Raw genomic sequence first — 12776 nt, forward strand, 5'->3', positions numbered from 1 at the left:
TCATCCTTTGTGTGACCACGGACCCATCACTCCTAGTGGGGATGCCTATGTGGATGTGACTGGTCATTGCAGGTTGGGAGGAATTGCATTTCGGGGACTCCTGACTTTGATCACCCCCACTCCCTTTTGGAACTGTGTTCGGCCATCCCATGACTTGGTTACAGGATCTCATCAGGGTCAAACCTGTGGTTCCCTGGACAACTGTCCTGTCTGACCCTAATGGAGATTTCTGCCTCCAGACTATGATCCTAAACTAAGGTGTCCTTATGATTCTACGAGAGGTCAGTCAGGTAACTCCCTGAAAGGGTCCTTCTTCTGATCTCTCTTTCCTCTCTAACCTTCTCTTTCCACTTGTTGTGGCTCCATTTGCTTAAATAATGGGAGGCGTTTACTAAAAAAAATCAACACTCACCTCTGAGGTGACTTATCTGGTCCTTATTGGCCCAGGATATGGAGAAAGAAATGAAAGACAGTCGACTGACACATTACTCTAATGTCATTTAGTTTGGGATAACATTGGTTTGTCCTTGCTTCTCTCACAGGGAGCTTAGGTTTATTGAGTTACTCCCACCACGGTGCTCCTGAGGCATACCCAATTCCATCAGGCACTAATAATCCTATAGTGCTTTTCTTTCCTTTGTGTCCATTGCACGGTTTATCAATGTCCTTTTTGTATAGACACAGGAAAACAATTGATGCTATATTTTTGTAACATGGGAGTTAATTGACTCCAAATTATATTTACTCCTGGGCATCCATCATATTTACTTTGGTTGTCGTTACTTTCTAACACTCCCAAAAGGAGGGTCCCGATAAGACCCAGGGGACGCTGTAAGCTACCCTGGCATCAAAAGAGGACAGGCGAAACGCCATGCATGGTTATGAAACAAACTCTGTCATGACCCAAAAATAAGTAACTGAATAATGACCCTGCTGGGGTTAGAAAAGACTAAACTGCCCTGAGGACTGTAGTCTGGGATTATATAGCTACTCTTTTTTTTTTTTTTTTTTTACTTTTTGGGTCACACCCGGCAATGCACGGGGGGTCACTCCTGGCTCTGTACTCAGGAATTACTCCTGGTGGTAGCTCAGAGGACCATATGGGATGCTGGGAATTGAACCCAGGTACGCTGCATGCAAGGCAAACGCCCTACCCACTGTGCTATCGCTTCAGCCCTGAAGAGCCACACTTTAAGATTAGTATATCTCTTACTGTGTTCATACAAAATGACTCAAAATATTAGTAAGAAGTAAATTTAATATGATTGTTTAAATGAATTACTAGCTAAGCAAAGGAGAAAGCAATATGCCTTTAGATGGAATCCTGCCCTTGAGCAGATCTCCTGGTAATCTAGAGTGCTGAACCCCCAGATGAGATTTTGGCCCTGAATTATTCTTCTAGAAGAACTTCCCCCCAAGGAGGGGCTTTATGTCTGTTTATTGTTTTTTTTTTGTCTTTTGGGTCACACCTGGCGATGCACAGGGGTTACTCCTGGCTCTACACTCAGGAGTTACTCCTGGCGGTGCTCAGGGGACTATATGGGATGCTGGGAATTGAACCCAGGACGGTCACGTGCAAGGCAAACGCCCTACCTGCTGTGCTATCGCTCCAGCCCCTATGTCTGTTTATTGTTATGATAATGTTCAACCCACCTATGTGTATCCCCACCTTTCACGATTTCTATATAACTGATGCTGTGAAAAAGAAATAAATAAATGGTCACTGATTACCAACCAGCTTGTGGCCCATTCCTTCGTTCCCTGTTCATTTGTTCATCCGTTGCCATTGTCTGGCCTGGAGAAGCGGTTCTTGACCACCAAATGCACGCGTCCCACACCCACAATTTGAACTCACACTTAAGCCCCAGTGTATTTTACCAAATGGCTCCAAGTGGCTGAAAAATGGCACTTTCCATTATGACATCCTTTCAGCTTTAGACCTTTTCTGCCAAAAGATGAGCATATGGCTGGAGATCCCCTAAGTTGAAGAATTCTTTTTTTTTTTGCTTTTTTTGGGGTCACACCCGGCAGTGCACAGGGGTTACTCCTGGCTCTGTGCTCAGGAATCACCCCTGGCGGTGCTCAGAGGACCATATGGGATGCTGGGAATCGAACCCGGGTTGGCTGCGTGCAAGGCAAATGCCCTATCCGCTGTGCTATTGCTCCAGCCCCTGAAGAATTCTTTTCTTATTTTTTATTTTTTTGCTCTTTGGATCACACCCAGCGATGCTCAGGGGTTACTTCTGGCTTTGCACTCAGAAAATTACTCCTGGCTTTGCTCGGGGGACCCCAGAGGACTCTGGGAATCAAACCCAGGTTGGCTGCATGCAAGGCAAACGCCCTACCTGCTGTACTATCACTCCAGCCCCAGTTGAAGAATTCTTTGCCCTTTGCACTTGACCCTCTCTCCTCAGAACCTGCTGTAGTTTGCAAGTCCTCCTTGCTAGCTTGGTTCCAAAAGGCTCTTTATCTGCTTCCCTATCAAACAGACTGGAAGCAGTCTGTGAGGATTGGGAAACACAGGGTAAATCTCAATTGGCAGACAGGGTTCAAGTCGTTTCAAGTCGTCCTGGACACATCCCATCTTTCTTGACGAACCTCAGCTGCCCTCCTGCCATTTTTAGCAGATCAGAGAAACACTCAATGGATCAATCAGGCATGCATGCTTGTATGTATCTGTAGTGGCCACCCCTCTGTTTGGAAGTCAATTCATCTGTCTGTGTTTGGAACACTGAAATGTTAGAGCCAGTAGAAACCCTGAGATCTGGCCAAGTTACATCATCATCACTAGAGAGCAGAATGATATGTAACCCCACAATTTAAAAAGTCTAGGTGCTTTGGGACCTTGTTGGACCACAAAGAAGCTGAAAGTTTTCTAAATGGAAAGTGGGACCCACAAAGAAATCGAAATTTTCAATCTAAATTTCTTATTGGAAAAAGTTAAATGGTTCCTACCATCTGAAATTCTCTTGAGCCTCAAAAAAACCCATTAGCCACATTCTTCTACTACAGGTGGTGGTCGAGTCCTGTAGTCCATCTGGTGGTCCTGCCTTATATTCCCACCCCCTTAGCGCCTTAACCTGTACTATTTTTCCAGTGGTACATAAATAATATATTTTGCAATTCTCCTAGTTCTTTAGAGCAAGAAGGAACCTCCTTTGTTAGATGAAGAAACTGAGCCTTAGGGGAGTTCAGTCAGTGCTGAGTTTCACTGATGCACCTACACACAGTCCTCATAGCTCTCAGTGGCTTTAATACGATTGGTGCAGCACTGCTGGTGGGGTCTGGTGCTAAACTGATGGAAAGCTGTTTGCTTCCTTACCTAACTTCTTTGAGAATAGTAAAAGATTTGTTTCTCCAGATTCCATAAAGGGAATTATGGAGGCAAAAATTTAAAAAAAAAAAGTAGTAGTCTAGATAGTTCACTCACAGATCTTGAATCACCCTAAGTTCTGTACTTAGGTCCACACATATACATACACGGGTCAGGGAATGGAAAACTTCATACTTGCCTTGCACGTATGAAGTCTTGAGTTCAAACCCCACACCCATCTCAACAACATACAAAAGCTGACGCATATGTGTTAATGTATTATCTCTTTTATTTATTTATTTTGGCGAGGGCACACCTGGTGATGCTCAACGATTGATTACTCCTGGCTCTGTGCTCAGGGATCACTCCTGCCAGGGCTCAGGGGACCCTATACGGTGCCAAGGATCGAACTCGGGTCATACACGTGCAAGGCAAGAGCCCTATCCTGCCATACTATGGCTCTGGCCCTTACATTATCTCCTTTAATGCTTACGATATTTTTACTAACCTAAGCCTACAATGAGAAGCTGAGTGCTTCATTTGTACTCGGCCACAGAACCCTTGGGAACTGCACCCTACCGTGGCCGACTTTCGGGCTGTAGGTCCCAACTCGTTGGCCAAGAGTCTGAAAAATGGAAGCGCAAAGCTGCCCAAGGTCTTAGGAAGGGTACGCCCTGGGAGAGGAACCACGTGGTGGGCCCCTGAGAGCGGGCGCCCAGTTTAGGGCCATCGGTTCGCTTTGAGGCTTGGGATGCCAAGTGGCTGGGGTGGGGAGGCACAGGGAGAACGGGAAAGGGGCTGCGCACCACGAGCCCCACCGCTTCTTCCGGAAGAAAATTCCCACGGTCACCTCGCAAGCGTGGAAACCCGCAAGCGTTGGCGGAGCCGGGCCTGGGGCTGGCTCGGGGGCGTGTCTCGGGGCGGGGCCGGGGGCGGGGCCTGCTCCCGCCCCACCTCAAGGGGCGTTGCCGCCGCCGGGAGGGCCCGGACGAATCTCTGATCTTTCCCGCCGCCGCGCCGCCCCCTGCTGTGTCTCCACCTCCTCCTCCTCCTCTTCCTCCTCCTCCTCCTCCTCCTCCTCCTCCTCGTTCTCCTCCTCCTCCTCCTCCTCCCGGCTGCCGGCTTCCTAGTCTCCTGACGGCCCTGAGCCCGCGAGCTGGCGCTCTCCGTTATGGCGACCCGCAGCCCTAGCGTCGTGGTGAGCGACTCGGCCCGCCGGGCCTGTGGCGGTGGCGGTGGCGGTGGCGGCGGCCCTCAGGGGCGCGGGGCCCGGCAGTGCGGGCTCGACCCTGGCGGGGGGTGGGGGGGCTGGGGGCGGCCTGGCCGTCCCGGCAGCCTCGGGCCGGGGACCGGTCAGGCATGAGGAGACCGGGGGGGGGGGTTCCTCTTCGGGGAGCCGCGGCCAGGGGAGGGCGGGCTGCGTGTGGGCAGCGAGGGGGGAAATGGCGTTGGGGGCTGACATGTGCCGTCGCCCGGCGAGCTGCCGGGGTGGGGGGGAAGGGCGGGGGGCCGGGAGCGATCTGGTGGCGCCCCGGGCAAGGGGCTCCCCCGCCGGGCCATCCCCCACCTCCCCCCCGAGAGCCCGTTCCGCCGGCATGTGGGGCTCATGGGGCGCTCCCGGGAGCGACCACATGGAGAACATGTGGGGGGTCGGGCTTTTCATCTCGCTGAGCAAAAATGACCCGCAGTGTCTGTGGGATTGCGCAGTCCCGCCGAAAAGCGGCCCCGCGAGAGCCCCGTCACCATGCCGACCTTTTTTTTTTTTCCACAGCAGGACACGGGGAGGACAGGTATTAGATCATTCCGTCGCGCCCTCCGGAGAGGTTTCAGGCTTTACAGGCTTTCGGATGCTGCCGGGCGATCCCGAACGCCAACCTGGTCCTTTCCACCTTCAAGGACATTCCCCTAACCAGCCGTTCATTTCCAGTTCATTTCCAAGTCTCCAAACGTCATTGGCTCCTGGGCTCGTTTCTCGAACGAACCGGGCGGGTCTCCCTCCCCCTACCCCCCCCCCCCCCCTCTGCCGGTGACTCGTTCAAATCGCCAGTCCTTGTCGTCGTCTCCCCACCCGACTCCGGGTGATGGCGTTTAGTTTAAGCAGTTATCTAATGAACCTGTTGCGTGTCTCCCCGGCCTCCACCCCTCCCCCCCCCCAGATCGAACAGGGGAACTGCTTGGTTTCAACACTGAAAACGCGGCGCGCGCGCGCGCGCGCGGCTAGGCTAAGCCCATGCCATGGCTTGGCCTGCCAGTCCGTTTGCCCGGCCTGCCTTGCCTAGTCTCAGAAACGGTTTGTTGACTGGCTAAAAAGTGAAGTCATTAACCCCTTGCAGCTCAAAAGGGAAGGATTCTTGTTGGTTTGTTTTGGGGCCACACTGGCAGTGCTCTGGGTTTTTAGTCCTGGCACTGCGCTCAGGGATCATTCCCGAGGGGATGAAATCCAGGTCCCTACCTGTTGCCCTATGGCTTCAGCCCCAGAAAGGAAGGATCCTCATTGCATTATTTAGGGCAAAGAGCGGTATTTTTGGTGGAGTCTTACCTAGAATATTGTCTTTTTGGGCTGTTAACTAACAGTGCGACCTTGGTCGCTTACTTCACCTCTCTGGTCTCTTAAGTGGCTTCCGTATCACTGAGTTTGGCGACGAACCTCGTGGTGTTTTTTATGATGCACAAACATACAACCTCCACACTGCCCATAACCAGGAATAGTAATATTCACGTTAATCATACTTACTTGCACAGTCCTATTTAGTTCTCAGAACAACCCTGTAAGATTACTACCATCTCATTTTGGTGTGAAGCCAGGGATTGAAGTCATGGCTTCCTACATGCAAGATAAGTGCTCAACCTCTGAACTACATTCACAGCCCTCCTGACAATTACTGTTTTTCAGAAGATGGGATCCTTAAAACTGCAAACGGATAAAGTAACTTATCCTCCTTTTTTTTTTGTCTTTTAGCCACACCCAGCAGTGCTCAGGAATTACTTCTAGCTCTGCTCAGGACTCACTCCTGGTGGTACTCAGGGGATTGAACCCAGGTTAGCTGCGTGCTAGGCAGGCGCCCTAACCTGCTCTATTATCTCTCTGGCCCCACCTCTATGTTATTTTTAAACTGTCTGGTTTGGGGGCCATACTAGGCAGTGCCGGGGGCTGTTTGTGCAGTGCTGGATAAAAGCTTGTTCCCGGCAGTGCTGGGGGACGTACAGTCATTGATTGAGCCCGGAGGCTCTTGCGTGCACTCCAGCCTTTAAGCTATCTCTCTGGCCCAGTAATTTAACCTCTTTTTAAAAATACTCAGTTGTTTTATATTCTTCTAGGATCAAAAGAGGCTTAATTGGTTAAGTCTCAAAGTTGCGCACATTCCATGTTTTTCTCTTTCAATTTGGTCCCCCATTCAATTTGGTCTGCTATAGTCAGTGCGAGGACGCTTTCTTACATCTGTAGAAATTTAACCTCTTAACACACTCTAGGTCACATTTGCTTTTTTATGGTGCTGGGAATTGAAACCCGGGCCTAGGCATGAGCCCTGCCATTAAGCTGCATTCTTGGTGCTACCTCAGGTTAATTAAGAGGCTGAAAAGTTTGATTTCTCAAGACCTCTGGACTTAAATGCTATGTTAATTGGTTCTCAGAAATGATGCTGGCGGTATTTGTTTAGTTGCTTCTAGCTGGGGATGGCGAGGTCTGCCCCAGGATAGTTAGTTATGGCTATGACAGGCTGTTTACAGTTTTGTTGAATTTTATTTTTACTTTTTTATTGAATCACCTTGAGATAGACTGTTACAAAGTTGCTCATTGAATGTTAGTCATCCAGTGTTCCAGAACTCATTCCTCCACAGCTGCCTTTGTCCCATTTTTCTCCTGACCACCCCCTCTCCCTGATAGCAGTTCTGTTTCAAGATAGCTTTGTGTTTTTAGCTTGCAAGTTTCTGTTCCTTTTAAGAAAGTTTCTTCTGAGAAATTTTCTGCATGTTAGCAATAACGAACTCTTAAATTGTGCTTTCCATTGTGCATGTTATTTTTCCAGCAACATCAGAAGTAGCACTGCACTGTAGCATTGTCCTCCCGTTCATTGATTTGCTCCACCGGGCACCAGTAACGTCTCACAACAAATTGTGAGACTTGTTGCTACTGTTTTTGGCATATCGAATACTTCATGGGGAGCTTGCCAGGCTTTGCTGTGCGGGCAGGATACTTTTGGTAGCTTGCCGGGCTCTCCAAGAGGGGTGGAGGAATCGAACCCAGGTTGGCTGTGTGCAAGGCAAAAGCTCTACCCGCTGTGCTTTTGCTCTGGCCCATGCATATTATTATCCTGTGCTATTGCTCTGGCCCATACATGTTATTATCTTTCTAAAATCCCATTGCATATACTAAATAACCTGATATTTATTTATTTTTAAGGGCTGGAGTGATAGCACAGCGGGTAGGGCGTTTGCCTTACACGCGGCCAACATGGCCGACCCGAGTTCGATTCCTCCGCCCCTCTCGGAGAGCCCGGCAAGCTACCGAGAGTATTCGATATGCCAGACACAGTAACAACAAAGTCTCCAATGGAGACGTTACTGGGCCCGCTCGAGCAAATCGACGATCAACGGGAGGGCCTTTACCTTTACTTTTATTTATTTTGGCTTTTTGGGTCATACCCGGACGCTCAGGGTTCCTCCTAGCTCTGCATTCAGGAATTACTCCCTGCGATGCTCCGGGGACCATATGGGATGCTGGGGATTGAACGCCCTACCTGCTGTACTCTGGGCCCTAATTACTATTTTTTTTAGGGGGCCACACCTGGTGGTGCTCAGGAGTTACTCCTGGCTCTGTACTCAGGAATTAACTCCTGGCAGGCTTGCGGGACCACATGGAATGCCAGGGATTGAACCCGGGTAGACCACATGCAAGGCAGGCACCCTGCCCATTCTACTTTCTCTCAGGTCCCTATTTTTATTTAAATTCTTTTTGTGGGATTTGGGGGGCCATACCTTGGGTGCTTAGGGGCTCTTCCTGAGTCAGTGCTCAGGAGTGACCCCCTGCTGATGCCTGGGGTTCATGCCGCAGTGGGATGAAATACAGTGTGGGGATCCAGTCCCTCATTCATTAGTAGTGTGGGCACAGAGGTACTGAACTACCAGAACCATCCGGGTGGTGTTGCGGGTTGGAGGTGTGCCATGCCAGTGATTGAACTCAGGGTCTTATAAGTGATAAGCATGCACTCTCCCAATGGAGCTTGCTCCCTGCCCTTAATATTTATTTTTGAAGAGTAAGCAGCTCAGAGGAGTTAAGTCACTTGCTCAAGATCACCCAGCAGTCCTAGGATTGGAGTCTCAAATTTTCTGGCCCCATGAGTCTACTGCTAATCCCTCTACTTGTAAGTTAGTAATGACAGTAGTAGCTTTTTGTCATTCTTGTTATGTCTTGGACACTGAGGTGATGTTCTGTAGACATCTACATAATGTCGTGCCCTGCAGTTACACAGTAGAGGCCCTAGACTGTAGATAATCATGTGGAGGCTCAGATGGGTGAAGGAACTTAGGTGAAATTGGCTCCTGGATCTGCCTAATGCAGCCTATGTTGCTTGCAAGTGTTACATTGATTTTCTTCCAGTCAACTTTTTTTTTTTAATGTAGGAGTACTGCTATTTATTCAGCCATTGATTAGGCTGATTGAATTGAGCATGAACTCCACTTGTTTTTTTTTATTTTCATTTTGGGCCACATTTGGCTGTGCTCAGGGGTTTATCCTGGCTCTGCATCCTGGTGGACTCGGGGAACCCTATGGGTTGCTGGGGATTGATCTTAGGTCGACCACGTGCAAGGCAAGTGCCCTGTCCACTGGACTATCTCTCTGGCCCTAGGGTAAAATTGAATACATTTGAACTAAGACTAAGTTCTCAATTTTTTGCAAATCAATGTGAGGAGCATCAGATACTCATTCTGTGCATGTGATACCTTCTTTTTTTTCTGGACTGACAGATCCTCTGCTCAGGTTTACTTGTACAAATAGCACAGGAAGATCCATGCTAACAGCAACTGGGGATCCCACTAGTTCTTGGCCTCGCACTGGCAGACAAGAACCTCTCATGGATTCTTTGTGGAAGGACCTGGGCACCATCAGGAGCTTGAGGTGCAGCTGTGGCCTGTTTCTAGGTTTGGGTCTTGGGTTGAGCCTTGGTCCTTACTTTTTTGTTGTTTTTGGTTTTAGGGCCATACCAAGCAGCATTTCTGCTTTCTTATGAATTGCTCCTGATGGTGCTCAGGGGACCCGATGTGATGCTGGGGACTTGAACCAGGGTCAGCCACATGCATGGGAAGTGCCTTACCTTCTGGCCAGTAAAGCCTGAGACCCTTGGCACATACTTTTGTTCTGAATTTGGGGTGAGTCATGTAGGCAAGCCGGCTGAGTTTGCAACTACTGCTGCCTTTTGAGATGTCAGGCTGGGCCTTCCTGGTCTTGACAAGAGCCTGGAGGATCTTGGCATGGTTGGCCAGCATCTAACGCAGTCTCTGTGCTTCTTGGCAAAGCCCATGTTTCTTAGGAATAAAAGCTCATATCGTTTGACCTTTTTCTTAATTCCGTTTCTGTGCCATTTTCAGGACATCATGGTTCTTGAAGTTGGCCACAGTTGCCCCAAGTCTGTGACTCCCCCAAGTGGTGGAATCAGAAGAGTATCTTCTACGTCTTTTTGTTTGTTTTTTTGGGGGCCACACCTGGCGGTGCTCAGGACTTATTCCTGACTGAGCTCAGGGATCACTCCTGTCAGGGCTTGAGGAACTGTATGTGGTGCCAGGGGTCAAACCTGAGTTGGCTGTGTGCAAGGCAAGTGTCCTACCCACTGTATGATAACTGGTCTTTGGACCAGTTTCTTCAAAATCTTTTTTTTAAATGGTAGGAGTACTGCTATTTATTCAGCCACTGATTAAGCTGACTGAAGTGGGCATGAACACCACAATCTTAAGATAGCAGTATGGGAAATGTAATCCTGTCTTAACCGAATTGAAATCCTTCCCTGTTAATAACTTGTACAGAACTGATAAAGTGCATTAACTCTTTTCACTATTAATCACTAGTGTTTAGGCTTACAGAGTGTAGATCAGAATGCTTCGTGATCACTAAGCAATGGAGTTCGTTTTGGGGGGGGTTGTTTTGCAAGTGGAGTGCTGTGGCCTTACAGGTTCATCTTCTTTTCTCCCCATTGTTTCTGACTGGACTCTGTCATTTCCTTCCCCCTCATGCTGAATATATGCTAATGATGTGCTGCTTTGCTCTTCCCGCTTTCTCTAATTTTTGAGGAAGAGGGAGGCCACACTGAGCAGTGCTCAGGAATGACGCCTAGTGGTGCACCATTTGCCAGGGATCGAAGCCTGCTTGGCTGCGTGCAGTACAAGTACATTACCCTCTGTACTCTCTGGTCCCCTTCCCTTGTAAATCTGTTTTATTTGTTTATTTTTTTCCTGGGGGGGGGGACACACCCAGTTGGTTGTCACAGAGGGCTGACTTCCTGGCTCTGTGCTCGGGAGTCATTCTTGGTAGTGCTCAGGGGATCATATATGGTGCTGAAGGTATTATCACTCTGGCTCCCCGATAAAGTATCTTGCACCTATAATTTCTCGCACTGGATTTTTCTACCAACTAGTGCATCTGCTCATCCCTCCCAATATTAGTGTAAATTACTTTCTCTTTTGGGAATATTTGCACTAGTAGTTCATTTGCATGCTGTTGCGATACCCCGAGTTATCACAAATTATTCAAAGAGATGTCATATTGTTTGCTGCTGTTATTGTGTTTCGGTTAGGTTTTGGGGCCATACCCAGTGGTGCTCAGGGCTTACTCCTGCTCTGTGCTCGGAGAACACTCCTGGTTGTGCTCAGGGGACCCTAAGAGGTGATGGGGATCAAACCTGTGTTGGCTGTGTGCAAGGCGAGTGCCCTGCCTGCTGTACTCTCTCTCCAGCCTCCCTCCTAGCTGCTGTTGTAAAGTATCAATATAAAGTTCATTTTAAAGTGCTTGAATTTTGCTTTGCAACATGCTTTGCCACCCTGGCACTGCATGGTTCTCTGAGCCACCACCAGAAGCAACTCGAAAGCATTTAGCTGTGAGTAGCACCAGTGCACAGCTAGGTGTGGCTCAAGAGCAACAAAGGAAAGTCCGTGGAATTTAATGGATATATATTTTATGTATTAATGATGGGATGGAGCAATAGCACAGCAGGTAGGGCATTTGCCTTGCCCGCAACCGACCTGGGTTTGATTCTTCCGTCCCTCTTGGCGAGCTGCCGAGAGTATCCCGCTCTCATGGCAGAGCCTGGCAAGCTCCCCGTGGTGTATTCGATATGCCAAGAGCAGGAACAACAAGTCTCACAGTGGAGACGTTACTGGTGCCCACTCAGGGCACATCGGGAGGACAGTGCAGTGCAGTATTAGTGATGGGAGGCAGGATGGGAGGGAGCTAGCCCAAAGGGGTGGAGCAGGCACCTGGTGTGAAACCTTGAGCTCCATCTCCAGCACTGAGTGTCCCTTACCAGCAGAGCTAGGCTGTGGCCCAGATAGGCCCCATCACTGCTCTGCTGTCATACCATGTCATCAGCCCAGGCAGTGAACCCATCAAGTCTGCCAGTGGCCGGAAACTCCAGCACTGCTGGGGAGGCCCCTCGTATAAAAAAAATTAAATGTATCATTTAGCAGTTACTACCCCTTCTAGGAGCTTGGAATTCTCAGTCACAGGAATAAAATCCTGTGGTTTTTTTTTTCTGTACACCTTTTAAATTCTGTAGCTCCTCTGAAGGCACACTTCCTTGTTTCCATTTAGTCTGTTTGCACTCACAAACATGGTTAGTGTTTGACCACAAAGAGGCTTATGCAATCTTGCTCATAGCTGATGAATTAATGTTGCAAATATTGTCTTAGGTCAGGTTTTTCTTTTACTTTCTGTAACTAAAGTTAATAACATTTTTATAATTTAATCTTTATGTGTAAATCACAAAAATTTTCATATGAAAACCACTGTTGTAGGGGCCAGAGCGATAGTACAGTGGGTAGGGCAGTACAGTGGAGAGGGTGTTTGCTTTGTGAACGACTAACCTAGGTTCAGTCCCAGGCATCCCATATGGTTCTCAAGCAATGCCAGAAGTAATTCCTGAGTGCAGAGCCAGGAGGAACCCCTGTAACCCCTGAACATTGCTGGGTACGACCCAAAAAGCCAAAAAAAAAAAGAAAGAAAATCACTGTTTTAGATGTGATGCATAAATTAAGAGTTTCTCCGGCCAGAGACAATAATGAGGTGAGGCACTTGCCTGGAATGTGAATGATCCCCATTTCAATTCCTGGCACCACATAGACCCGAGTACCACCAAGAGTGACTCCTGAGTACACAGCCATGAGTCACCCCTGAGCACTGCTGGGTGTGGCCACAAAACCACACAAAAAATGTAATGTTAGGGCCATTAAGCGGATAGTGCACTTGCCTTGCACA

The 12776-nt window shown here is 48.8% G+C and overlaps 1 protein-coding gene across 1 annotated transcript in view; it reads left to right on the forward strand.

Annotated features, from left to right (window-relative positions):
* Positions 1-4336: 4336 nt before the first annotated feature.
* Positions 4337-12776, forward strand: part of HPRT1 (hypoxanthine phosphoribosyltransferase 1) — a 63606-nt gene continuing 55166 nt past the window's right edge. The window contains exon 1 of the mRNA XM_056130180.1: positions 4337-4511. Coding sequence (XP_055986155.1) covers positions 4485-4511 — 27 coding nt within the window. The 5' untranslated portion in view covers positions 4337-4484. The remainder of the gene's footprint in view (positions 4512-12776) is intronic.

The sequence above is a fragment of the Sorex fumeus genome, unplaced genomic scaffold, assembly GCF_029834395.1.
Source record: "Sorex fumeus unplaced genomic scaffold, SorFum_2.1 ptg000075l, whole genome shotgun sequence".
Classification (NCBI taxonomy): Eukaryota; Metazoa; Chordata; class Mammalia; order Eulipotyphla; family Soricidae; genus Sorex; species Sorex fumeus.